General features: G+C 42.8%; 1 protein-coding gene across 6 annotated transcripts in view; it reads right to left on the bottom strand.

Annotated features, from left to right (window-relative positions):
- The window catches only part of TBC1D1 (TBC1 domain family member 1), a 224,136-nt gene that overhangs the window by 97,623 nt on the left and 100,791 nt on the right, over nt 1–25,722 (bottom strand). For all 6 annotated transcript variants that reach the window (XM_043870715.1, XM_043870716.1, XM_043870717.1 and 3 more), the window contains 5 exons: nt 12,418–12,873; nt 10,406–10,495; nt 8,565–8,669; nt 7,938–8,070; nt 3,223–3,314 (listed from right to left, as the gene is read on the bottom strand). In XM_043870715.1, the coding sequence (XP_043726650.1) occupies nt 3,223–3,314; nt 7,938–8,070; nt 8,565–8,669; nt 10,406–10,495; nt 12,418–12,873 (876 nt within the window). The remainder of the gene's footprint in view (nt 1–3,222; nt 3,315–7,937; nt 8,071–8,564; nt 8,670–10,405; nt 10,496–12,417; nt 12,874–25,722) is intronic.

Raw genomic sequence — 25,722 nt, 5'->3', positions numbered from 1 at the left:
TACACACCACTGATTTGTATGCTTTTCTATCATTAGTTCATTTCTTAAGAAAGAACAATACAAAACAATTGCCTGTTAAAAGTAACAAAGTCAATTTTGTTCTGTTTCTTAACCTCCTTTCTATGAGGTGTGGGGCTATAAACCGGTTATAAAAGCAATATGAGAGTCAGTTTCCAACACTGTCTACGAATACCAGCATGCTAAGAAGGTCTATGGTCTTCTGAGGACTCTACTTAAAATGCTTAGTTGGACAATGACATCTTTTTAAAAAATTATAATGAAATCTTGTACAAATCATTTTAAAACTGTGGAAAAATCCAACCAAGTTCCTATATATTCTGTTCAAGAGGGGGAAAAAAAGCTCCTCTAGCTATTAATCTTTAACTTGTAAAGTCATGTCATGTTATTTAATTCATTATCAACATTTATTGAGTATACATCTACTTGGTTTACCTACTCGGTTGAGTATTAAGTCATTCCTTGAAATACACTCAATCAGATGAAGAGAATGTGACTTTTGAGACATTTTCTTTACTAGCCCTACTCAGCTTGAAAGCAACATCTTCCCAGGACAACCAACGTGGACTCAGCACGCTCGGCCAGCAGGGGACAGCACAAGGACAGAGCCAGATCCCGCCAGCAGGGAGGCTTCTCACATGTCCACTTAGACGTGTTTGGAAACTGCACATTTCAAAAAGGTCATAAATTTTAAAAAGTGGCTCTGCAGTGTCAGGAGTTCTCTTAGAGAAGGGTTAGCACATGCACATGCCCATCTGGCACCAAGGCCTCCTCTCAGAGCTCAGAGTCAAAGCTAGCTTGTTGGCAGCAGTGATAAACCTCAGCATCATTTGCACAGTAATTAATTTCTTTTCCTTTGTGGTTCCATTTGGGTGGCACTTTTTTCCCCATGAAACATTTACTTACAAAAACAGTGAATATGTAAGCTTTGTGCTTAGTTGCTCAGTCGTGTCCAGCTCTTTCTGACCCCGTGGACTGTAGCCCACCAGGCTCCTCCACCCATAGAGATTCTCCAGGCAAGCGTACTGGAGTGGGTTGCCATGCCTTCCTCCACGGGATCTTCTAACCCAGGGACTGAATCCAGGTCTCCCACACTGCAGGCAGATTCCTTACCATCTGAGCCACCAGGGAAGCCCACTGTATGCCTTAAGTACAATTATTTCAATAGTGATTACATTTGTTTTATAAAAACTTGTCCTTGGAGAATTCCTCAGAAACAATTTCTGTTGTTCAGGAACTTCAGGAGAACTTCTGTTCTCCAGGAAAGACAGAAAGGCAAAATATTAACCATTCTATTTTAAGAGGTCTCATGACACTTCAAAGCCACTTTTTCCTTATAATCCATTCAAAATGCATGATTTTCAAATGCATTAGTAGGCACTACAACCTAAAAAGAAACTAGTGACTTGGTTTATATAATATTTTATAAAAAACGAGGTCATTGAGGAAATAACAAGACTATCAACAAGCCATCAGAAGACGAGATCCATGTTAAATATGTATTATTCAAAGAAGAGGTACACCTACAAGGAGGAAGGACAAAGTACAAGCTGGTTATTCAAAGCCAATGAACAATATGACTTCTTTTTGGTCTTTAATCAAAAAATTACAGAGCTTGCTACAACAACACATAGGGATCCCAGCATATTAACTGAATGAATTTTTTTAAAGCAAACACCTGTCACTGATATTCTCTAAAGTTTCTTTGTTGTAACATATTGGAGTGTCTCTAACTCACATGGATCAAAGAGAACCTCAGAATCACATCCATTAGGAACGTGTCACTGCTGCAGAAGGATAACTGGGGTGTTACCTCCCCTGACTCACCACACTGTTTGGGGGAAAGTTACACAGCGCTGTCTAAATGAAAAGAAAGCAAAGTCACATTAGGGAAGGAAGGAATCTTCTGTGCTTGCTAAAGAGCCTTGATGGCACTACAACAAAGTAAGCCAGCATCAGATGAAAAAGGCCCCAGCTCCCATCACAGATGCATTAACAATCAGAAGCAAATTGTCCATCTATTTAAGAATTCTAAGTACATTAAGTCTGTCTGAGAGTACTGTGTACTTAGAACTCTAAAGATCCTTTAAGAAAATTAAGTAGTGTCTCAAGTCAGAAGAACACAAGAAAATTTAAAAGCAACTGATAATTGTGAAAATAACATTCTAAGCTACTTATAAAATTCAAACTCTTTCTAAGTCTACTGCAGAAGACCAAGGAAAGGAGAACTGAGAACATGTGATTAAAAAGAAAAAGACAATTCTTCAATTTCTCACTCTTAACAGAAAACAGATCATGGGTCCTGTCTGTAGCCTCTTCCCCAGTGAGGAGGAAGAGAAAACTGACAACCTAGACTTACTGGCCTTCTTGCTTTGTTTGAAGACTCCTCTATGCGCAAAGCCCTTGCCACTCTCCTCCTCACAAGAGACTTATGCTTTGTTCTGCTGTGATCGCCTCCCGAGAAAAAGTGCCACGAAACCACGGAAAACATCCCTTTGCAAGAGCAGACATGACATTTTTGATGAGCTCATCAAAGATTCATAATGAACGGACTATAGGCATATAGAACGGACTATAGACCATGCAGAGCGTGGTCTCCCGAGATACGTGCATCTGAACACAAGGATGACAGCAAGCTTCCAGGGTTAAAGCAAGAAACCAATGAGCTTGGGTTTTGTCCTCTATTTTGTTTTTATGTTTAGATTTGAAATACTACATAGTGTAGGCAACATTTAAATGTATTTTCAAAACTGAAAAAAAAAAAAAAAAAACAGCGAGGAGGGAAACTTATGTTCAACTTCATGTACAAAATGTTATAGCCTTAAGACTCCCACATTGAGGTCTGAGATCCTGAGTGGAACGGAGCTGGCAGAAGTCTCTGGAGAGAGCAGTACTCAGGGACCAAAGTCCAGGGTCCTCTGTCTCCCAGGCTGAGGCTCCTTCTACTTTACAATTTCCTTCCTCTCATTCCTTAAGAGAGCACTCCCCTGGTTTAGTAGCTTTCACATGAAAGCCAAGTTCTGACAGGAGTCTGCAATACTGACCTTGCCCTTGTCCCAAGGCTGTTAAAGCTCAAACCAAGAGGAACTCAGGTCCACTTCCTCAGGGCTCCGACAGGTCTGCTTTGCTATTTTTTATGATAACATTCCACAGAGAAGCTGCTTTTTTTTTTCCCTTTCTGGAAATTAAAAACCAGTACTGTACCTGAACCTCCTCAAAAATAGTTGCTTGCTCCTGATTAGTTAACGTTGTCAGGTGCTTCTGGAGTTCTAGTTTGGTTTTGGAAGAATTCATTCCTATTAAGAAAAAAAGAGAGAGCAGAGCTGAGAACACAGCAGTGACAGTTCCGATGTAGAGTCAGCACCTTCCACTCACTCTCTCTCTCACACGCTCTCCCTCCCTCTTCAGGCATCTGAGGTCTTATGGAAATTCCAATCAATGATAATGTCAGTGATGAGGACACTGACAAGGAACAGTTTTTGACTGAGCCCTCATGTGCTAGACGCCAACTTAAACATCAGGTTTGTATCATTTCATCTTATACTAGAACAACCTGATGAAGAGGACTTGCTTAGCCCCATTTTACAGTTAGGAAAACTGAGACCCAGAGAGCTCATAAGACTCTCAAAGACCAACACACTGGACTCTACCTCAGCCCTCAGCTTTGTGCGGTTCCAAATCGGTTTTTTCCTACCACTACTCCATGGTGGAACACCGCACACAGCTAGAACACTGTCCTCAGGAAATGATAAACCCTCATGAGTGTTTATATGTAAGCTAGACAATCGCCCTTAAGGAGAAACCACTACTACCCCGTCTGAGAACTGACCAACATTCTGCAGGTTAGGCTCTTTCACATAAAAGTGATTCGTGTGGCCAACAACTTTCCTTTCACCACCACATGCTTATTAATAGTCTTATGACCACATAATTAACATTACAGAGGATTCTGAGGGAAAGTCATTAACATAAAGCTGCCATTTTAGTGCCCACCAGAATCTGGTATTTCAGAAAGCTCCTTCTCCACACATATATGGCTCAGACCCCGCTCTGCCTTTCCCTGGGGCTGAGGATGAACACACACGATGAGTCTGGATGAAAGGATTTGCCAACCTATCATGGAAAAAAACTGCGGCGATGACTTTCAGGGCAGTCCTGTCCCTATCCACTTGCTACCCCATCTCCTCCTGAGGGCGAGCTGCTGGGCCAGGCTCTGGGCCAGATTCATCGACATAACGAGGATGGCCAGATAGGGCATCTCGGAAATCAAGAACAGGGACTTGGAAATCAGCTTCTGTTTTACAGATGAGTTTGCTGAGGTCCAGAGAAGCCAGGTGATTGACAGGCCGGGAGGCCAGTTAGCAGCCAGGCCCATCCCAGAGCCAGCACTCCCTGCCTCCTCAGCAAGCTGTGGGAGGCCACTGCCCCGGCTCAGACCACTGCAGCTTCTCCAAGTCCTTCCAGAGGTACTCCCCCACCACCTTTTTTTTTGGCCAAGAAAACCCTAAAAGGCCACCATAAGAATAAAAGCCAGTATTTTTTTTTAACGACTGCTGTGCCATTTACCGAACACCGCACAATCTCATCTAACCCTTAACATAATCCTGGGAGTGGGCACCATATAGAGTAATCCCAGGTCCACAGGTGAAGAAACTGAGGCACAATCAAGTCAAATATTTTGTCCAGTGTCATCAGCTACGGAAGGGACAGAGTGAGAATCTGACCCACGCTGATCTGCCTCCAGAGACCACTCCAGAACTCTCCACCGCCTCCCATTACCCAGACACGGTCAGGTCACCTGACACCGGCGACCTCACACCAAAGTGAACTGCCCGGTGAAAGATGTCAGGCCGGGAACGACAAGCAGGGCAGATTCTCACTTATATGTGGAGTCTAAAACACAATATAACAAGACACAGATAGACTTAGCAAGAACGAGCCAGTGGCCGTAGGGCAGAGGGGAGGAGGGGAAGGGCAAAATAAGTGAAGGGGACTAAGATGTACCAGCGGTTTAAACTACCAGTGGTAAAATGAAGAAGTCACAGGGGTGTGATGTATGGCAAAGGGAATGCAGTCAATAATGTTACGATGACACTGTATGGTGTAGAAGATATAAAAATACTGAATCACCATGTTGCACACAGACACTAATAATATTGGAAGTCAACTATTCTTCAGTTTAAAAGAGAGAAGTGATTAAAGGTGCAGAAAGGACCGCTCGATCTGTCAGAGCACCGGTCAGTTCGCTACTCCTCTGGCAAGCTGTCAGGTCATACCAGCCAGGGAAACAGCGATGCCTTCACTGCACTAACTACTTACAGGCTGAATCAAAACAGTGTTTACATTTATGAGCAAAATTAGCACTCAGAGGTCACTAGATAAAAATCCTCCCTGCATCTGGATGTCAATGATACCGTCCAAGCATCCTCTCGTGGACACACTTGCACTGTTTGATGAAACATTCACATATGGAGAAAAACCTCAAGAAGAGTTAGACTCATTATACATACTTCTAACAATCTCAGGTGAAATCAGACAATACAGTCTACTCGTCATGTTCAGTAGGTGTGCAGACATCCTTAGACAGTTCTAGCCTTGTCTTCAGGAGCTCTCAATTCATTAGGTCCCTTCTGCCCCATCTCAAATCAAAGCTGGTCCTCCAGGCCCCATGCCTGCTCTCCACTGTGCACGCTCCATGGGGCTTCTCAATATTTTCAGCCGCTCCTGGGGGTTTCTGCAGCAAGAAGGCAGCATTCCCCACGTGATACCAAAGGTTTCACAGGTGAGAAGGGCAGCAAGTCAATCTGCCTTCATGCTGGCCGCCAGAAAAGGCTCTTATTAAAGGGAGCGCTGATGAATAGTTTTGCTTTGCCGAAGGCAAATTTACTTGGAGAGCAAAAGGAAACCTCAGTTCAACTTTTTCTTTTTAGTGAAAGTGTCATTTATTCCAAGAATTCCCAAAATGCTCCTCTAAACTTTAGAATAAGCAAAATGCTCTGTAAATACTAGCAGTCATAGGGAGTCCAAGCCCAGAATCTGCACAGCTGCTCCTCTCACGTGTTTTAAGTGTCCATCGGCACCCACAAGTGCAGTTTATTTATTCTACTTTATGGATTCCAGAGCACATTAACTACATCAATTGATTAAGAAAACAGTCTTTCAGTCTTTCATTTTGTGGCCATGTCACTGTTCCTCTCCACTGTTTATGATGTTCTTGGCCAGATCATAACTTCCTATTACAACCACTGTTATGGGTACATACAATGAGCTTTAATAAACGATTTCATTCTACTTGGGGATTCCCTGATAGATGGCAAAGAATCTGCCTGCAATGCGGGGAGACCCGGGTTGGATCCCTGGGTAGGGATGCAATCTAGCAAAATGTAAGAACCTGAAACTAAATGTCCATAAAATAATCAGTATCTCCCTTACTAAGGACGGCTCTAATAATGTGCCGTAGATGCTTTAGAAATGCTTCCCAACATGTAGGCAAAAGGCACCCTCACCAGTCTTCTAATTGTGCTAGCTAATGGATGTTTTTACATTAGCATAGCTTTCTGCTTTGCTTGGATCTTATCCAGTAAAAAGATGAATTAAATGATAACTCTGAAACTACAGCAGCAAAATCTCTACCATAATTAAACTTTTCAGGTATAGCTCTCTGAAAGCTAAGCCAGATCAAAGACAGATTTGTCAGGTGGAACCCTGGAACCCTTCCAGCTCCTGCAGGTCAGAATCTGCTTTATCTTCAAGGCCGGTCACTGCAGCCTTCTTTACAAGCTCATAGGGGACACTGCCATCATCGTTTACCTTATCTTGACAACCACTAAGGAAAGAACTAGTGATGCTCTCAGATGGGATCTCTTGTTAAAGCACAACTTTTCTTGTTCCCAGATATATTTTGCATCATGTCAGCAAAGAGGAACAACTAGGAAAACATGGTTGAAAATGTTAATCATTTTGACCCATTTTAAACAGCACTGGAATGCCAGCAAATGAACCTTTGAAGACCTTGAGTGAAGTGAAGTGAAGTCGCTCAGTCATGTCTGACTCTTTGCGACCCCATGGACTGTAGTCGACCAGGCTTTAAGATGATGTCAATTTGTCTTTAAAAAGGGAAATCAGATAGCACTTCACATCCGTCAGGACGGTTATCATCCCCAAGCCCCAGAAAGGAGGTTTGCTTGTCCCTCAAATGTGCAGTAATCCCTTTTCCTTCCACAAAGTGGTGAGGATTAAATGGATGATAATACATGTTAAAGAAAACAGTACAGTGCCAGGCATATCTTAAGCATGGAAATCATAACATTTACCGCAGTTTCTCCCCAAGCCAAATTCCTAGAAAAACTCGGAGCAACACTTCCTGCGCTCTTTCTCACTGGCTCCTCAACTGCAACCTGCCCTCTGGCCATTAAACCTGCTCTGGAAGAAGCTATCGTTGACCTTGTAATGGACTCTCTGCGTTTCCAACTCTTTGTGACCCCACAAAATGCAGCCCACCAGGCTCCTCTGTCCATGGGATTTCCCAGGCAAGATTTCTCCAGGGGATCTTCCCTACCCAGGGATCAAACCTGGGCTTCCTGCATTGCAGGAGAGCTGCAGTGAGCCAGCAGGGAAGCCGTGTAATCGGCTGACTCGGCGGTAATCCTTACCTCTCCTCTTACTAGACCCCTCCATGGCGGCCAACTGAACACTCACCCACCATGATTAACAGCGCAGCCGGTCTTGTGCCCTCTGCTCCCCTAACTCCTCCACCCTCCTCAGGGCCCCTCGAGGGGAGATGGTAGCAGCTGATGTACAGAAAACACCCCTCCACGACCCCTGTAACTAACATCAGCCTCCATGGGACAGAATCTTCCAACGAATTTGCCCAGGCCCCTGGACTCCTGCCCGGCCCGCCCCGCCCCGCCCCAGCTCACCCTCGATCCGCTCGCAGAGCTTGTGCAGGCCCTGCAGGGGGCAGCCGTCGCAGAGCTGGGCCGGCGCCTTCGCTGTCCGCTGCAGAGCGGCCACCGTGAAGGCCTGCTTCAGGGTCATCATGATCTCATCCACCTGACCGAAGAGGGGACAACACAGAGAGCAGACAGTCCGCTTAAAGTGATCGGGCAGAGATTTCAGGACTCGGTGGGAAGACCCAGCACTGAAGATTCTTCTGGGCTGTTAGTCACAGGTTAATGGATCATAATCGTTAAGAACCACTAGGATTATACATAGTCTAGAAACACTACAAATGCTCAAAGCTTTTCAAGGAGATAAGGTAAAAACTAGATGCAAATTAAATACTGAACGAAAACCAACTCTTCTGATCAAAAGTCCAAAATGACCTTTGAAAGATGCTAAAGCAGAGGGTGAACGTGAGCATTGAAAATGTGCACCCAAGTATGTCTCAAGTGTATATCAGCTGGTTATTAAACAGTCACAAAAGTATAATTAAAACCGAATAATTTGTCAGCGAGGCCATATAGTTTTGCTATGTAAAGAAATCGGTGAGGCTGACATCCCCTGTAGATGAGATTTCAAGGTAAGAAGAGCTCCTTCTCACTTACCAGAGCTTCATTTGCACACTGAAACACATAGCAGACGAAATGAAAGCCTCCACCTCCGCAAGACTCCCGGCAGATGAACCCAAAGTGGTCCACATGTCTAATACCCTGTGGAAGGCAGGGACGAGAGCAAGAACGGTCAGCAGTGCCCAGAGGAGGCATCACTGCCGCACGGGCAGCTGAAGACTCACACAGCACAGTTTTAAAGGACTCTATGAAACTACTATTTTCTCAGATGTTTTAAATATTTAAAAACACCTCTCAAATATGAAGTTCTACTCAAATGTTACTCCTCTGACTATCCCCACAATAAGAGAAGCAGGATCTGAAAACCAGAGCTTTTATCCTCATTTTAGTAGTGAGAGGAAGTGGAGAAAAGCTGACACAGAAAAATGAGAACTTTTCTTAGGTATTTAAGGAATAAGGAATAAGTAGATGAGAGAGTAACAAAGAAACACAACTGTACACACACACAAGCCAACACACGTAGACACAAAAATTAAAGGAAAGGATTTAAAATATTTGTACTCCTAAAATAACAAAGAAGTAAATCCTGAAGTAAACTGGTAGGAAGAATGAGCCAAAAGTTATACACACAAAGAACAGAGATACTTTCAAACATAAGATATTAAGGCCAAAGCTGTATCACAGTTTCCTAAGAGCTCTTTTTAATAAATATTAATATGTGCACTTGTTTTGAAAGTATCAGCTAAGAACCACCTTAATACAGATAAGACACCACCCATAAATATTAACCTACAGCATCTCCTGAAAGCACGAGCATGCAGAGTGTTGACAGCTTGAAGGGCAGGTGATCATGTAAACTTGTAAACATCATTTAGGAAATAATAAAACTACCATATGAAAAAGCAAATATTTAATATTACCATTTCAATAGAAATACAAGCAAATCAAGATAAAATGTCTATGGAGAATCTCACTTTCAGGTCAAATATTTCCCATTAAACGAGCAATCACTGACACATCCTGGCATTGCCATCAATGTTCTCCAACGGCAAGTTAAGCATATGCAAGAGGTTACTCCAAAGGAGAATACGATTTGGAAAAAACATTTTCTTTGTAAATGGTTCTCTAGTCGGTTTTATGCATGAACGTTGTTTTCACCTTTGGGGGGAAAAATTCCCTATTGAATCATTACACAGATCACATTATAAATCAACAATGAGAGTTTCATTATATCTTATTAATTTTGAGAAGATGAAAATGAGAAAATGATTATAGACTTTCAAAAACTACCCAAACAGTAACACATTTTTGCTAGGAAGATTCTGAGTAAAGTTGTCATAGCTCATTATAACTGACAGATTCTCCAAATCTCTCTATGAAACACACCCAGGAGATTTTCAGGAAAGAACTCAAGTAGACACTGTACTCTAAGGAAAACATCCTTAAAGGTAGTCATTATTTATTATATTTTAAGGAAGAAAAGATAATGATCTTGGTATCCCAAAAGTCATGAATTTTTATAAAGTAAAAATAAGTACTTTAAAAAATACATTAGTGTGTATGAATGTATATATGAATATGCATATAGACACACATACACGCACATACACCTGGAAATGATGGCTGTGGACCACTACCAATGACTGGGAAAAAAAGAAAAGGAGACCTACTTTCTCCAGTAAGTTATGGTTGCTAAAAGCAAAATTTTTAACTTCAAAATTATATTTTGCCTTAATATACAAAAGGAAATGCAAGATCACAAACCCAGCACTTAGCATACATCTTGTGACCTTAGCCACTTCGGTTGAATGACAGACAGTAAAATAATTCATTAAAAAATTCAACTGCAGTTGAGCTGATAACCCATGTCCATTTACCTGAGAGCAAAAGGATATCTCCTTAAAATTTTTCTGCAACGCTATTTTTTTGGTGTCAGGACTGATGAGGTAAACTTCAGATTGACCAATCTTAAAAGACAAAGAGAGAAAAAAACTAGCTTTGCATGAACACTGAATTCAGATTTATTACACAAACTTTCTCATTTCATGACCGAGGAAAATACAGAATCAACGGCTCAAGCTCCTACTGAACAGTGACCGCGTCACGCAGACGGCCACTCCAGGCCACACTCCATTCTACAGGCTTCGGGCAGCAGACAACAGTCAGTGCGTTCACCGTCATCAGGCAGCAGCCTTGAGGCGAAAGGACCAAATACCCCAAAGTCAGTCACAAAGCCTCAGGTTCCCACAGCTCCCCTTTGTAAAAAGAGAGGTTTCTGCATAAGTGAATCTCCAAGGATACAGGAGCTTCTGTTTTAAAATTTCCAGGACACTCTCTAATGATCAGAAAAGTCTTAAATTATTGTTAAAAATCTACCATTTGTCGAGTACATACTGTGTTAGGTACTCACTCCTGCTTACCTGACTTCCTAAATGAGTTGAGAGTGTCAGCACAAACTAACGTTGTCTTACAGACGAGGGTCAGCCTAACGGATCTCGTTAGCGCAGAGGGCTGTGTCGCAATAACCACACATTAACTGTGCAGCTTCCCTCCCTTCCCTGCTGCTCTGCGAACCCGGGATGATCCTCCAGCTGGCCACAGTGACGTCTCTGCTCAGTGAAAATCACTGCCTTCGGAAAGCCCTGCTTCCCCAGAAGCCCTCAGAGCATCCTTTACTTCTCCTTGCAGCATTTATCACGGTTTTACTGAGACAATTACTCCTACAGTCAGCTGTCAGTCTCTCACTGGAAGCTAAATTTCCCGTGCGCAGAGATCATGCCTGTCCTGTTCATTGCTGTATGTCTAGCATGTTGCAAGGGACCCTATATACAGCACTTACACAATAAGTACTTGAAAATAAGGGCTCTAAGCAGCTTTCCCAATGACACCAAGAAGTTTTGGTGGTTTGTTTTTTTTTTTTTAAATATAGATCACACATTACAACACCAGTCTTGCCAACGTAGCACTCTTTTCAGTATACTAGGTCAACCATGAAAAGAGGAAGAAATTGGCCCTCTGACACTCCATCTTGATCTTGAACCTGTATGTCTACACAGCCAGCTTCCTCATCACTTGGCCCTGAGTTAGGCATGGAAATATTACATTTAAGCACACCTTGCTCTCTCTCTAGACTCTCAGTCAGCCTTAGGCCAAAGAAGAGACAGAGGAGGCTGAGAACAATCTGTTTCCCATATTGCAGAGACCAGCTCACTAGGGAGCCAGCTGAGTCCCATCATCTCAGACCCAGACGACTCCCAGGATAGCAACCTTTCCAGAACAGCCGCGATCAGCCCGGATCCCAGGAGCCTCAAGTGCCAGGGACAGCCTCCTGCGCATGCCTTTCCTGGCATTTGGCTCACTGTCAGTTTATCAAATCATTTCTAGAAAAGAGTAAGCAGCTGGCTAAACTAATACTGTACTTTGAGTATCAATTTCAAATATCATGTTATCCCCAATTACCCAGGTAACAAAGTGTAAGTAGTTTTACAAATTAATAAAAATAATAAAGAAGGGGTATTTTCCAAAATATTTTGCTGAAATATATTACTTGAAATATGGTTTCAAAAAAAAAAACCCTTTGGGAACCTCTTTTACACACATTAATTGATTGTTCCACATTGAAAAGATGTCTTCCCCACCGTGTGGGAGGGGGATAAAAATCAAACAGGATGTAAGATAAATTCTGTTTGTTACCCCCCAATAATTCCCAAGGCTAATGGGGACTAAATAAGGATTCTATCCAGACAAAAGAATTATTCAGAATAAAAATATACGGATTCACACATAAATCCAAAAGCAATTCACAGATAATCTTTGCCCAACTAAGCAGATTTTCTTTTGAACACACAGACCAGACTGGGGATGTGCGGGAAGCTTGATAATATTTTACCGTGAAGAGCATAGTTCGATTTTCCTCAATATCTGTCGGCTGCACAATATTGTGTCCACTAATCAGGTGGTTCTCGATGTCGCTCTCCTCAAAAGAGCTAAAGAAACTACTACTCCGCAGGCCCGCATCCTGAAACTCCTTTCGGAAGGCCAAGGAGCGCAGCCCGGGCTGCGAGAAGGACTTGCGCATGGGCCGCGGGCCCCGCTCCCCATCCCCCGGCGGCTGCAGCGCAGACCGGAAGTGATCCGAGGAGAAGCCGCCGCTCACGTGACTGAAGCCCTCGATGCACTCGTCGATCAGGGCGGGCGGGGCCTTCCTGTGCGCCACGGCCACGCGGCCGCAGAAGAGCACCTCGAACTTCTTGGCGAAGGTGTCATCGAACTCCGAAGGGCAGCGGAACTCCTCCTGGCGGGCGATCTTCCCAGCCTGCCGGATGGAACTGATAATCTCAGGCACCTGCCGGGAAAGGAAGGAATGTCATTTGGAACCTGCTGTGGATGGGCTTCCCTGGTAGCTCAGCTGGAAAAGAATCCGCCTGTAATGCAGGAGACCCGGTTCGAACCCTGGGTTGGGAAGATCCCCTGGAGGAGGGCATGGCAACCCACTCCAGCATTCCTGCCTGGAGAATCCCATGGACAGAGGAGCCTGGCTGGCTACACACACACACGTGGGGTAGCAAAGAGTCGGACAGGACTGAGTGACTAAGCCCGCATCCACCGGAGCCACTCATGCTCCCCACATCCATGCACTGCATGTTTCATCACACGGGGCCAAAGGAGAAGCCCACAGAGTCCCAGACCAGGAGAGGGAAAGGCACGACTTTCAGAGAGGACAGCAGTATTTATTAAGCATCCCTTACACGTCGGGGATATGCTAGGGGATTCATGTGCCTGCAAGCTTAAGTAACGAGTCCACACTCACAACAAGTTAAACCCAGGCTGGTCCCCCCACTCCAGAGCCAAAGGTCTTCTCCGAGAAGCCCTCACTCTCCCTTCAAGAGGTCTGTCACCAAAACAGTATGCAGTTATTCTAGATTTCATGGCAGTACATCTTTCAAAATAAATCTTGGGATTTATTTCAAAATAAATGACAGGATGAGGATAACAAGACTGAAATTACCTTACACAACCTTTCTTCTAATCATAACATCATTACTTTCCCTAATGACAACTGATAATTTATTCCTCAGTTTTATATTCCCTAATAGTTGAACAGTTTTGACTACAGAGCTAGGAGGTTTTAATCAAGGACTAAGCAACCATGACAGTATTATTATCAAGGCAACACACTGTGGCTCCTTTCCACTCAACTTCTAAAGCCTTTGGTTCCCAATGTAGTCATGATCAAGAGAATGAACAAGAGAGTCTCATGTACTATTGTCAGGCCAACTGCTATACCCTCTCATCATTAGCTTCTGACAAGATCCTTCAAAGAAGCCACAGAAAGAGACGAGTCCTCCACAGAATGAATAAGCACGTGTCCAATCATCTGGAAGACATACAGCCACAGCACTAACACAAGACAGGCGTGAATGCATTTTCATAAGGAAAGGCCTAGCTTTTGATATGACCTATCAAATAACACCCAAGGCTATTTTTTTCCTTTTCTCTTTCTAGGAAAATCCAATTGAACACCCAATACCCATAGGCCCATTGTCTTTTTAACAACATTACAGAAGGAAAAGAAAACCAAACCCTTTACAGTTTAGGTCAAAGATCAATATATACAGTAAAGGGAGGTGGTTTCAGTAGATCTGAAAAAACTTATATTCTGTGTTCATAACATAATCCGCAAAGACCCAACTCAAAAGACTTTTCTCTGTAATTTCATATCATGCACACCTTAAAGACAATCTCTGCTGAAAAGATTAAGATATATCCTTTCAAGGTACTTGATCATACAAAAAGTCAAAACATCTTTAGACATATTTTATATTTTAAAAAATTAATTCGTAAAGCATAAGACCTAAATGACACTAAGGAAGCCAGAATTTCAATGTCAAGCATCCACATGCTCTGAGTATTGCACAGCTTGGGCTGTGGCTCATTCCTCTACATATAAATAATCACACATCTTGCCAAGGCCTAAAAGCTATTCATAAATATAAAAGGACAGAAAGAAAAAAGAAGTAGCAAGTCTAGATTTCATTCACACATTTGCCAAACAGTCACTACAGGACCTTGGCAAAAACAGCTTCAGTTTTTCTCTCTTGGTTGGGGGGGATTCTTAAAAGATTTTTCAGGTAAAAGTTGTTTCTGTGAGCATAAAGAATAATGACTTTTTCAAAAAAGAAAAACAGTTTATGCAACTAAAAGATGCTTTTCTAAGCAAATGGGTAAAATTATTTTATCAGGAGTCATGTGAATCTTCCTAATTACTAACCCCACTCTCTGAACAGGAAATTCAAAGCTTACTCAGTCTTTTGAGGCTTCTTACAATACCCGACATTTCTATATGCTGGGTCTTCCCACTGCATCTGAAGTGAGTAATGGTGTCTTTCATTACATATCAAAGGGGAGAGAAATGTGTGAAGTCATATGAATTTATGGTGACTCGGTAATAAAGTAGAAACACAAGTAAGACGTAGATTAGAGAACTTGCTTTTTCCGTCTCTTCACAAGGTCAGAAGAGGCTAAAGTGTATATCGGTCCTAGGCAGGCAGAGTTGTGCTGTGGTCCTTTTCCCAGCCACCAATCTTTTTCCTATCCTTTAATCAGATTCTTCAAAAGATAATGCTTTAGTCAAAAACCAGTGCCTCCCTCTCCTTGAGCTGGTAAGCTGTGTGAATATGGGTGTAAAGGAGATAACTGGGCTTAGAAAAATCTCAGGGATCCTAACAAGAATATAACAATTTCAAAATATTTGAAGGCATATTACCAAACACAGTTTCAACAATAAATTGTAAACAGTTTAAAATCCAACATTTTAAAAACATTTCTGTAAGTCATTCAGGTATACTAAAAGACTAAATAAAAAGTGGGCTCCACTTATGTCTAAAGTGAAGTGAAGTGAAAGTCAGTCGTCTCCAACTCTTTGTGACCCCATTGACTATACAGTCCTTGGAACTTCTACGCCAGAATACTGGAGTGGGCAGCCTTTCACTTCTCCAGGGGATCTTCCCAAACCAGGGATCAAACCCAGGTGTCCTGCATTGCAGGCAGATTCTTTACCAGCTGAGCCACAAGGGAAGCCCCCATTTATGTCTAATTTTGCAAAACTTTTATAGTTTAGTTCTCTTTACCAGAACAGACCTGGGTACTGCTTTTTGAAAAACGAAGGTATACGACAAACCCACAGCTAACGTCATACACAACAGTGAAAAGCTGAAAGTATTCACTCTAAGATCAGGAACAAGATAAGGATACCCACTCTCACCACTTTCATTCAACATAGTTTTAGAAGTCCTAGCCAAAGCAAGCAAAGAAAAAACAAAATAAAAAGGAATCCAAATTGAAAAGAAGAAAACTGTCACTGTTTGCAGATGACATGATACCACACATAGAAAATCCTAAAGATGCTACTGGAAAACTACTAGAGCTCATTAATGCTCTAGTAGAAATCTGTAAAGTTTCAGGTTACAAAATTAATACACAGAAATCTGTTACATCTCTATACACTAACAACAGAATATCAGAAAAAGAAATTAAGGAAATTCCATTTACCATCAAATCAAAAAAAAAGAATACAATACTGAGAAATAAACATACCTAAGGTGGCAAAAAACCTGTACTCCATAAACTTTAAGACAATGATGAAAGAAACTGAAGACAATGCAGACAGATGGAAAGATACACTATGTTACTGGCCTGGAAGAATCAATATAGTTAAAGCGATTATACTACCCAAGGCAATCTACAGATGCAATTCAATCCCTATCAAACTACTAATGATATTTTTCACAGAACTAGAATAATTATATATATATAATCATATTAATACATATACATGTATATATAATGTAATACCACTCAGCCATAAAAAAGAATGAACGTTTTCTATTTGCAGTAACATGGATGGACTTGGAGGGCATTATGCTAAGTGAAATAAAACAGACAGAGAAATCAATTATATGTGTGTGATATCAATTTTATGTGAAGTTTAATAAAATGGGGATTCCCTGGTGGCTCAGTTGGTAAAGAATCCTGCAATGCAGGAGACCCGGTTCAATCCCTGGGTGGAGAAGATCCCCTGGAGGAGGGAATAGCAACCCACTCCAGTATTCTTGCCTAGAGAATCCCACAGAAACAGAGGAGTCTGGCAGGCTGTGTCCATAGGGTCGCAAGAGTCAGACATGACTGAGCACACACACACACACACAAACAAACTAGTAAATATTAAAAAAAAAAAAAAAAACAAGTAGATCCACAAATACAGAGAACAAACTAGTGGTTACCAGTGAGGCGGGGGGAAAGGAGTAATAAAGGCAGGAAAGAATGAGGTATAAATTAATGGGCGTAAGATGGACTCAAGAATGTACTGTACAACACAGGGAATATAGCCAACATTTCCTAAGAACTGTAAACGGAAAGTAGTCCTTTAAAATTGCATAATTAAAAAAAAATGAAGACGTGATGTTCACTTATGATGAAATCCTGAATTCCCTATTCTTTATAACTCTGTCCTGGACTCACCTACACTATCACTTGTAACATAAGGAAAGTGGGTCATTTATTTCATTTTATTTCCGAATGTCATCCTAGGTATAACTGGATGCCAAGAGGCAGGGATTCAGAAGTGTGAGATGAACACAAGATAGCCCTGCCTGAGAAGGGAGTGGGGCCTGGAGGAAGGTTTGGTTAGAATCTTTACAGTAACTGAGACGGGGTCTGCTGGGAACCTGAGCTAAGCAGCAAGTACTGCAAGAGGAAAAAAAGGTGGCAGGAAAGATTCCAGAAGGCAGACTCACATGACTGGTGACTACCTGGATGGGGGAGCTGGGGGCATGGGAGACTGCACGGGACTCATGGAAGAAGGCTGAGGCTCCATTAGGGAATCTGGGGAGAGATGACAGTGAGCTCCCCTCCTGTCCACGCTGAGTACGACCAGAAGGACTTGAGAGTAAAGACATGTGGCGGGCAGCTGGACAAGCCAGCCTGGAGTCCCAGACAGGAGATCTCGACTGGACACCAACGGCCCATGTATACAGACGGGAGGTGGGTGATGCCCTGGCAACAGAAAAAGGGGAAGGAAAGGAAGTGAGCTAAGATGGGGGGGTTAGGATACACCAGCATCTCGGGTGCAGAGAAACTAAGGATCACGGCAGAGAAGCAGGAGGACAGGCAGGCAGCGAGATGCCAGAGCCAGCGAGGGAAAAAGCACTCCTCCTTGGGGTGCGGGGTGGGGGCGCTGACTGAATAAACAAGGGCTGGGACAGGTCTGCCGGAGTTGGCAGCGTGTGCAAAACATAAAGCAGGGATGCCCACAATGACCCTCCAAAACAAGCAAGCAACTAAAAAATGTCTCAAGGTGAAACTTTGAGTCTATGAGAACATCTACTTCAAGTTACAATATTTACTGCAAATACACAGACGCTTTAAGGGCAAATACGCTGAGGTCAGTAGCGTTTATTCCCACTGATATGATCTGGGTACTTTTAATAAAAATCTTTTTTTAGTCACAGCAATAATATCTACGTCATTTCTGACTGCAGATAAAGTAAATCAAAACTAATGGCAGCAAAAACAAGAATCTGAAAAGCATTTTGCTGAGATAAATTCACAAGGATTTCAGATTTGGTTTCCTTTCTTTTAACAATGGGCATTGCAATAAAAATGTTAACTGAAATGAATTGCCAATAATGAAGAAACAAACTCTGTTTTAAACATAAAAAATCTATTGAACTACTCTTCTGTCAACCTATTTGGGTTTATGCTTAAGGTCATTTTTACATCTGCACTTCTTTCACAGCCAAAATAAGTTTCTTCTGAATTCACGTACTAACAAATGCATGGTACAGTATGAAGTTTCTGTAGCAGGTTTGTGAATATTGTTTTATAAGTAGTCAGAAAATGATAATCTAAGAGAATTAAAATACTCATTTCTGCAAATAAAATCCTTATTTAAACCTTTGGGTCAAATTTCTTTTTAAAGATTTGAGGATTTTAAAGGATTATAAACACACTGCAAGTGTAATTTTATTCACAAGGACTTAGGAAAGAGCCCTTGAAACATTATTTAGGACGAAAAGCCATTTTACTGAACATTTACACTTGTGATTTTCTGCCGACTAGTAACAAATAAAATATTAAAAACTGTGTTTTGCCCATTGGATGAAATGTTCCCTCACTGCAAGGAGTTAAAACGAGCACTCTGAATAGAAAACAATCATTTCAGATATTATTTCCCAGAAGAAACAGACTTGTTTTGTTTTCATTGGTAATAAGTGGTCATTTGTATTTGTTGGTCATAAACAAGTAAATAGGGAAAGAAAATGAAATTAAACCATGTCTCCATGTACCCTGTCTTATATGCCTTGAATTTCATACAAAACACTTAAGAAAATATCTTCTTACTAGTGCTCAATACTTTGATTATTTAAAGAGAATAAGACTGCTGTCCGATATTCTCGACAGGACACATGTGAGCATTCCTAACATTCAACAGTTTGGCCTATCAAGACTCGATTCAAAATAAAGATGTGGACACACCGCATACAGTGAAGAAGATGAGCCTGCCCCTGACCTGAGCAGAGGTTCAAGGGCAGGGAGTAAGAGCCTTGTCGGAACCTGTAGTTCCCAATGTGCACTGCAGAAGCCTGGTCCCCAGGAGAGGTCTGGCGCGGCTCCTCCCAGGGAACCGATGCCCCTGCTCCTGCTGTGAGCTTCCAGTTAGCCAAAGGTCAGATGAATGCGCTACATCTTCCTGACAGAGAGATCAGATGCGCTGTGATCTGGCTGGGGAAGCACCTGGCGTGTCAAAAACGCTGATGACCCTGGCCCCTAACGCAGCCCTCACACCCTGGGTCAGGAATGCCTCATCAGTCTAGCCTCCGGGTAAAAAAGAAATAGCAGCATTCAGCCGCCCTGGTTCTGATGTGACAAACTGGATAAACTCTCTTCTTCGTAGCTTTTAAACCTCACGGAATGATGCAATGCAAACACAAACCCCAGCATCATACTATGAAATAATCATTCGAAAGGTTCCCTACAACCTTCTGGCTAAACCAACACTGTTCTACAAACACTTAAAACAATGAGAATAAAATCCAACTTACGAAGGGATTTAATCGCTGCAGGAGCTAACACAAGAAGGTAGAAGATATTGCTCTAAGAGTATGAAATTGCTTTGTATGTTTTCTAAAACAGTTTTTTAAAGCTAAGACATTTTGAATGGTCAGCATAAACACTGACAGAAGTCACTAAAAGATCAACCTGGGAACATAAGTTCTCAAAGTCTAAACCTCTTCATTTAATGCACTGATTTGTAACTCAAATACACACTACAGAGGCAGATAAACTTTTAAAACGAGTGACTTTTATCTAGTTTTCATCAGTCTAGATGAAGTAGTCTGTGGAAGTGAGGCCCTGGCACCTGCGGTTTTTCAGAAACATCTAAGAGCTGTCAGGGGCAGAATTCCAGATTTACCACCTGTCCTCTGTCATGCCCAGAGGTAAGGAAGACACTCCTCACCCTGCCCACACCCAAAATCCATGGGATTCTTAAGAACCTACGCGAACTGTGAACAGCAGTGAAGCAGCCCAACTCACAGATCCAGACCCTGCTTACAGCAGAGATGAACAAACTAGTGAAGTCAAAAACACAAAATTCACCCCACAGACATCTGGCAAGCTATGTATACCATTTAAGGGCAAATTTGACTTGCAAATAAATTCACTGTATTTTAGAAGTCTCAAACTATTAAATACAGGAGAGCAAGTGCCTTGTAAGAAACACTACTCTATGTTTTTGACCAAATCTTAGAGACATCAAAATAATGTCTCCAAGATTAAGAAACATTCACAAATATAATGAACCAGCAGTTTACCATAGCAATTATCCCGTATTAGTTCTGCACATTACACAATCTTTGAAAAAGGACTCTAGGGTCCCTTTTCTACAAAACAGGGGAACTAAAACATGTAAATATGCTGCAAGTAACTATTTTTAAAAAAAGCCATTTCCTTCTCCAGGACACACGCCATAATTGGTTTCAATAAATGACACCCTGCATGTAAATAAATGGAGTTAAAACATGCATGCACATGCACAAAAATAAACTCAAAATGGCTTAAAGATTTAAACAAAAAACATGACACCATAAAACTCCTAGAAGACAGCATAGGCAAAACATTTTCTGACATAAATCATATCAATGTTTTTATTAATTAGGTCAGTCTCCCAAGGCAATAGGAATAAAAACAAAAACAAACAAATGGGACCTAATCAAACTTACAAGCTTTTGTACAGCAAAGGAAACCATAAAAAAAATAAAAATAAAAAAGACAACCAATGGAATAGGAGAAAATACTTAAAAATGATACAACAGACAAAGGCTTTATCTCCAAAATATACAAATAGCTCATAACAACACAATAAAAAAACAACTCACTCAAAGAATGGGCAGAAGACCTTAACAGACATTTCTCCAAAGAAGGCATACAGATGGCCAGTAGGCACATGAAAAGATGCTCAACATCACTAATTATTAGAGAAATGCAAATCAAAATTACAATGAGGTACCACCTCACACCAGTCAGAATGACTATCATTAAAGTCTACAAATAACAAATGCTGGAGAGGGTGTGGAGAAAGGGGAACCCTCCTACGCTGTCGGTGGGAATGTAAATGGGTGTAGTCACTATGGAGAACAGTATGGAGGCTCCTCAAAAAACTAAACGTAGCGCTACCATGTGATCCAGCAACCCCACTCCTGGGAATCTACCTGGACAAAGCTACAATTCAAAAAGATACATGCACCCGAACGGTCTCAGCAGCACCGCTCACAACAGCCAAAACATGGAGGCGGCCTAAATGTCCGTCAAGAGCTGAATGGATGAAGACGCAGTCCATCCATACAGAACAGAACGGAACAAGGCCATCTGCAGAAACAAGGACACAACTAGAGACCACCACACTAAGCGAAGTCAGCCAGAAAGAGAAGGACAGTCACCACATGATACCACTTACACGTGGAATTTAAAATATGGCACAAATGAACCGACCTATAAAACAGAAACAGGCTCAGACACAGGGAACAGCCTTGTTGCTGCCGAGTGGGGAGGGAGAGAGAGGGACTGGAGTGTGGGGCTGGCAGATGCAAACTATTACATTTAGAACGGATAAACAGCTAAAATCCTAATATATAACACAAGAAACTGTATTTAATATTCTGTGATAAATCATAATGGAAAAGAACATGAAAAAACAACATATATACGTATATAACTGAGTCATTTTGCTACACAACAGAGATTGGCACAACATTGGACATCAACTCTACTTTAACAAGAAAAAATATGCCCTTTTGAAATTGTCACTGAGAAGAGATCTTCAATAAAGGACTGTCTGGTCACACAGTTTGCATTTATCAGCAAAACAGGGAAGCCAGCCAGAGCACTGGGTGCCAATACTGCTTTGTTTCTACCTAAAATCATCCAGGACCAAACATTAAACTCATTGGAATTGATCTTCAAGCTAATGAGTGCCCGTGTGTCATCTTTCCATGTCCAAATCAATAGTCTTAGAGGAAAGGAGAATATGGACCTTCTGTTAAGTGACAGACACATGAGTGCTTTTCACTGTGCTCCTTTATTTCTCAAAAGTCCTTGAAAATCTCAGAGCAGTTAATAAAACACTAGTGGCCTGCAGTATGAAAATAAACAAGCTGTTCTCTATGCAATAACATGGGTAAATACAAACACCACATTGAATGAAAGCAACAGGTATAAAAGAATCACATGGTACAATTCCATTTTTGCCAAATTTCAAAAACAGGAAAAACTAAACTATGACAAATAGGAAGCAGAATAGGTATTATCTCTGGAGGAAGGAGAACTTTGAGGGGGCTATGATGGGGCCTTCTGGGCTATTGATCTGCTTGCCAGCCATATAAGATTACTCAAACCATAAGTCATTGAGTATATGATTTATGTATAATTCTATTTGGTACACTTCAATGAAAATGTTACCAAAAAGAAATATTTTTGCAGGCATGATTCAATACAACTGAGAAGGAGACAGTGGCTCAGATGGTAAAGAATCTGACTGCAATGCAGGAGACCCAGGTTCAATCCCTGGGTCAGGAAGATCCCCTGTAGAAGGAAATGGCAACCCAACCAGTATTCCTGCCTGGAGAATTCCATGGACAGAAGAGCCTGGAGAGCTATGGTCCATGGGGTCGCAGAGTCAGATATGACTGAGCGACTAACACTTTCAACAACTAGCCCAATGTTACCCAGCTAATAAGGACAGGAGCCAGATGGAATCAACCTGATGCCAGACACATCCTCTTCCTACCACACCAAGCCTTCACTCTGAAGTCACACAGACATCCTAGTCCCCGGGGCAGGAGGGAAAGGGGGGGGGGGGGGTTGGGGGGGTGGTCACGTGTTCTTTGCTTTGGTTTGGGAGTTTGGGGCTTTGTTTTGGTCTTACATGGAATCCACCCCCCTTGTTTCTAGTAATAATCAGGACCTCATCCCACTTCCATTCCAGTAGTTAGGTGGGACACACAGGCCCACCTAAACCACAGTCCATGAGTGGACTGGCAACCCCGGCCCAAGCTGACCAGCACACTATTAATGACTCCACAAGCTCCACCGCCTCCACCCCTGCCGGCCCGGTAATTAGTTTGGGGTTGGGTACATAACTCCATTCCAGACCAATGATTGCAAGACTTAGGTGGTTTATGGAATTGACAGCGGGGAGGAAAAAAACGTGCTGTTGCTTTAGACAGTGATTCTCAAACAGGGGCAATGCTGCCCCACCCCTCCTCACCCAGGGGTGGTCGGGCCAGGGACGCTGCCGCACACCCTATGATGTATAGGACAGGCTCCCCCGCAAAGACTCATCTGGCCCAAAACCTCAGCAGCGCCAGGACTGAGGAATCTTGCTTTTGGACTTAGTTCCGTGGCTGTAAGCCTGGAACTGCAGGCGCCATCACACATAAACGCATGCCAGAGAGTTCCATGGGAGATGGAACAAAGACGGGAAGGGAGAGAATGGAAGCAAGAGGGTGGAAATGATGGCTGAGGGCCTGGATCCAGCTATCCCTGATGTCCTATCAATCGCATTCTCATAGCAATCATTTTTTTGATAAACCCATTTTATACTGTCACTTGCAACACAGAGTCCTGTTCACACTTCCAACGTGTATAAAGTTCCAGTCTCTCAATCATGTCTGACTCTTTCTGACCCCGTGGACCGCCAGGGAATTCTTCAGGCAATACTGGAGTGGGCGACCTTTTCCTTTTCCAGGAGGTCTTCCCAACCCAGGGATCGAACCTGGGTTTCCCACACCGCAGGCAGATTCTTTACCTTCTGAGCCACCAGGGAAGCCTTCACCTTATGCCGAATTCTATGGGGAATACAAAGATAGGAACACATAAATCTCCTTCAAGGAACCTACAGTCTAAACAAAGAAAATACACAAGTATGAAAATAACTAAACAATGTGGAACACCAATCACTACGGGAGCAGCAGTGCTAAGGAGGGTATGAAGATAGGGAAATACAAGCTCAGTATAGAGTATACTTCAAATAAATTATTCAGAGCAAACAGGATGATTTATATATTCACCAAACTCTACCCTTGTTAGAATGAAACCAGCTATCAAAGACCCTCAGGGAGTCCAAACTGGCTCAATTTTTTTCCCTATAAAAAAAGTGAATATATAAAATTTTAGATCACATCAACGACTGCTGAGAAAGAGCCAAAGTAAAATTCATGTCTGAATGACTTGTTTACACATGACTGCTCTACCCACTTATCTCCTGGCTATGAATGATGAGAAAGGACTCACATGTAATGCAGAAGAATGAAGAAACACGACCACAACACGTGGGTTATTTGCAAAGTAGCTACACAGGGCCTCGTACACAGGTCTACATGCTTCACTCCAAGATGAGTCTGCTTTTCTCGAAAGGTCATCTCCCCCTTGCACCAGACTGGCATTGGGGCTGGTGCCCACCTCAGTGACGGGGCACTGGAGTATCATGTGGCCTTGCGCTCTCTCCAGAACACATAGCCTCCTTCACTGGCTGTTAGCACAGCCCACCTCAATGAAAAATAAAGCAAGGCAATCTCCTGGGCTTCAGCAAGATCTCTAAGGGCAGGACTTAATTTCTTAGGCAAAAGATTGGTTCCCTCCCCCAAAGGAAAAGAATGAGTAAAGGAGAGCGCCCTGTGCCCGGTACAGGGCTCTGAACCACAGCAACAAGCAGCAGCTGTCTCCCGGAGGCTCTGCTTGTGTCTAGAACGTGGGCAGCCCAGGGGGAGCCTGAGATCAGCATCATGCACCCCATACAGAGGCCAGGCCGGGGCTGCTCCCCACCTGAGCACAGGGTCTCACCTGTTCATCAACTCGGGGCTGTACTTCCGTGTGATGGGTGATAGCCCAGGGGGAGCCTGAGATCAGCATCATGCACCCCATACAGAGGCCAGGCCGGGGCCGCTCCCCACCTGAGCACAGGGTCTCACCTGTTCATCAACTCGGGGCTGTACTTCCGTGTGATGGGTGACAGCCCGGGCTGTGCATAACCAGCCCCGGAGACTGTCTGACAGTCTCACTCTTTGTGCTTAAGGCAAAGTGAATAGAGTCAGTTTATCAGGATCAAGGCAGCTACTGGAAAATACAGGCTTTTCTCTCAAATTCCTCCCCTGCCTCTCCTTCCCCCCTATTCTAAGAGGAAGATAGCATGTGTTTTTCCCTCTGGGATGCATCCTTCGTATGTACCCTCTGTTCTTGGAGTCCCTGCGGCCTCCACCCCAGGCAGCACCAGCCCAAGTGCCACTATGACTAAGACACCGCAGGCGGACAGCTGCTGGGCAGAAGGGACAGAAAAGCAGGACACCTATCCCCTGCCTCTGACTACCTTCCAGGGCCAAGGTCAGGGCCTTCCTCCTGGGTCTGAGCCAGGAGCAAGCTGGCCTGCGGCAGCTTGCCTCAATAGCAAAGGGCCAACCTCCAGAACCAAGCAGCAGCAAGTACTAACTGTCTTTCCACTTTTCAATAATTCAGCCTCCTTCTAAAACACAGCAGCAGAATGTATTCTTTAGTCATCTTTCATTCCCAATAACAAGCTTAATAAATATCCACATAAAAGAAAAATATAGAGAAAGTTAAAATTGCCTATAATCCCAAGCCC

The sequence above is a fragment of the Cervus elaphus genome, chromosome 17, assembly GCF_910594005.1.
Source record: "Cervus elaphus chromosome 17, mCerEla1.1, whole genome shotgun sequence".
NCBI lineage: Eukaryota > Metazoa > Chordata > Mammalia > Artiodactyla > Cervidae > Cervus > Cervus elaphus.
The sequence above is the reverse complement of the archived record's forward strand: the minus strand, read 5'-3'. Positions and strand labels throughout refer to the sequence as shown.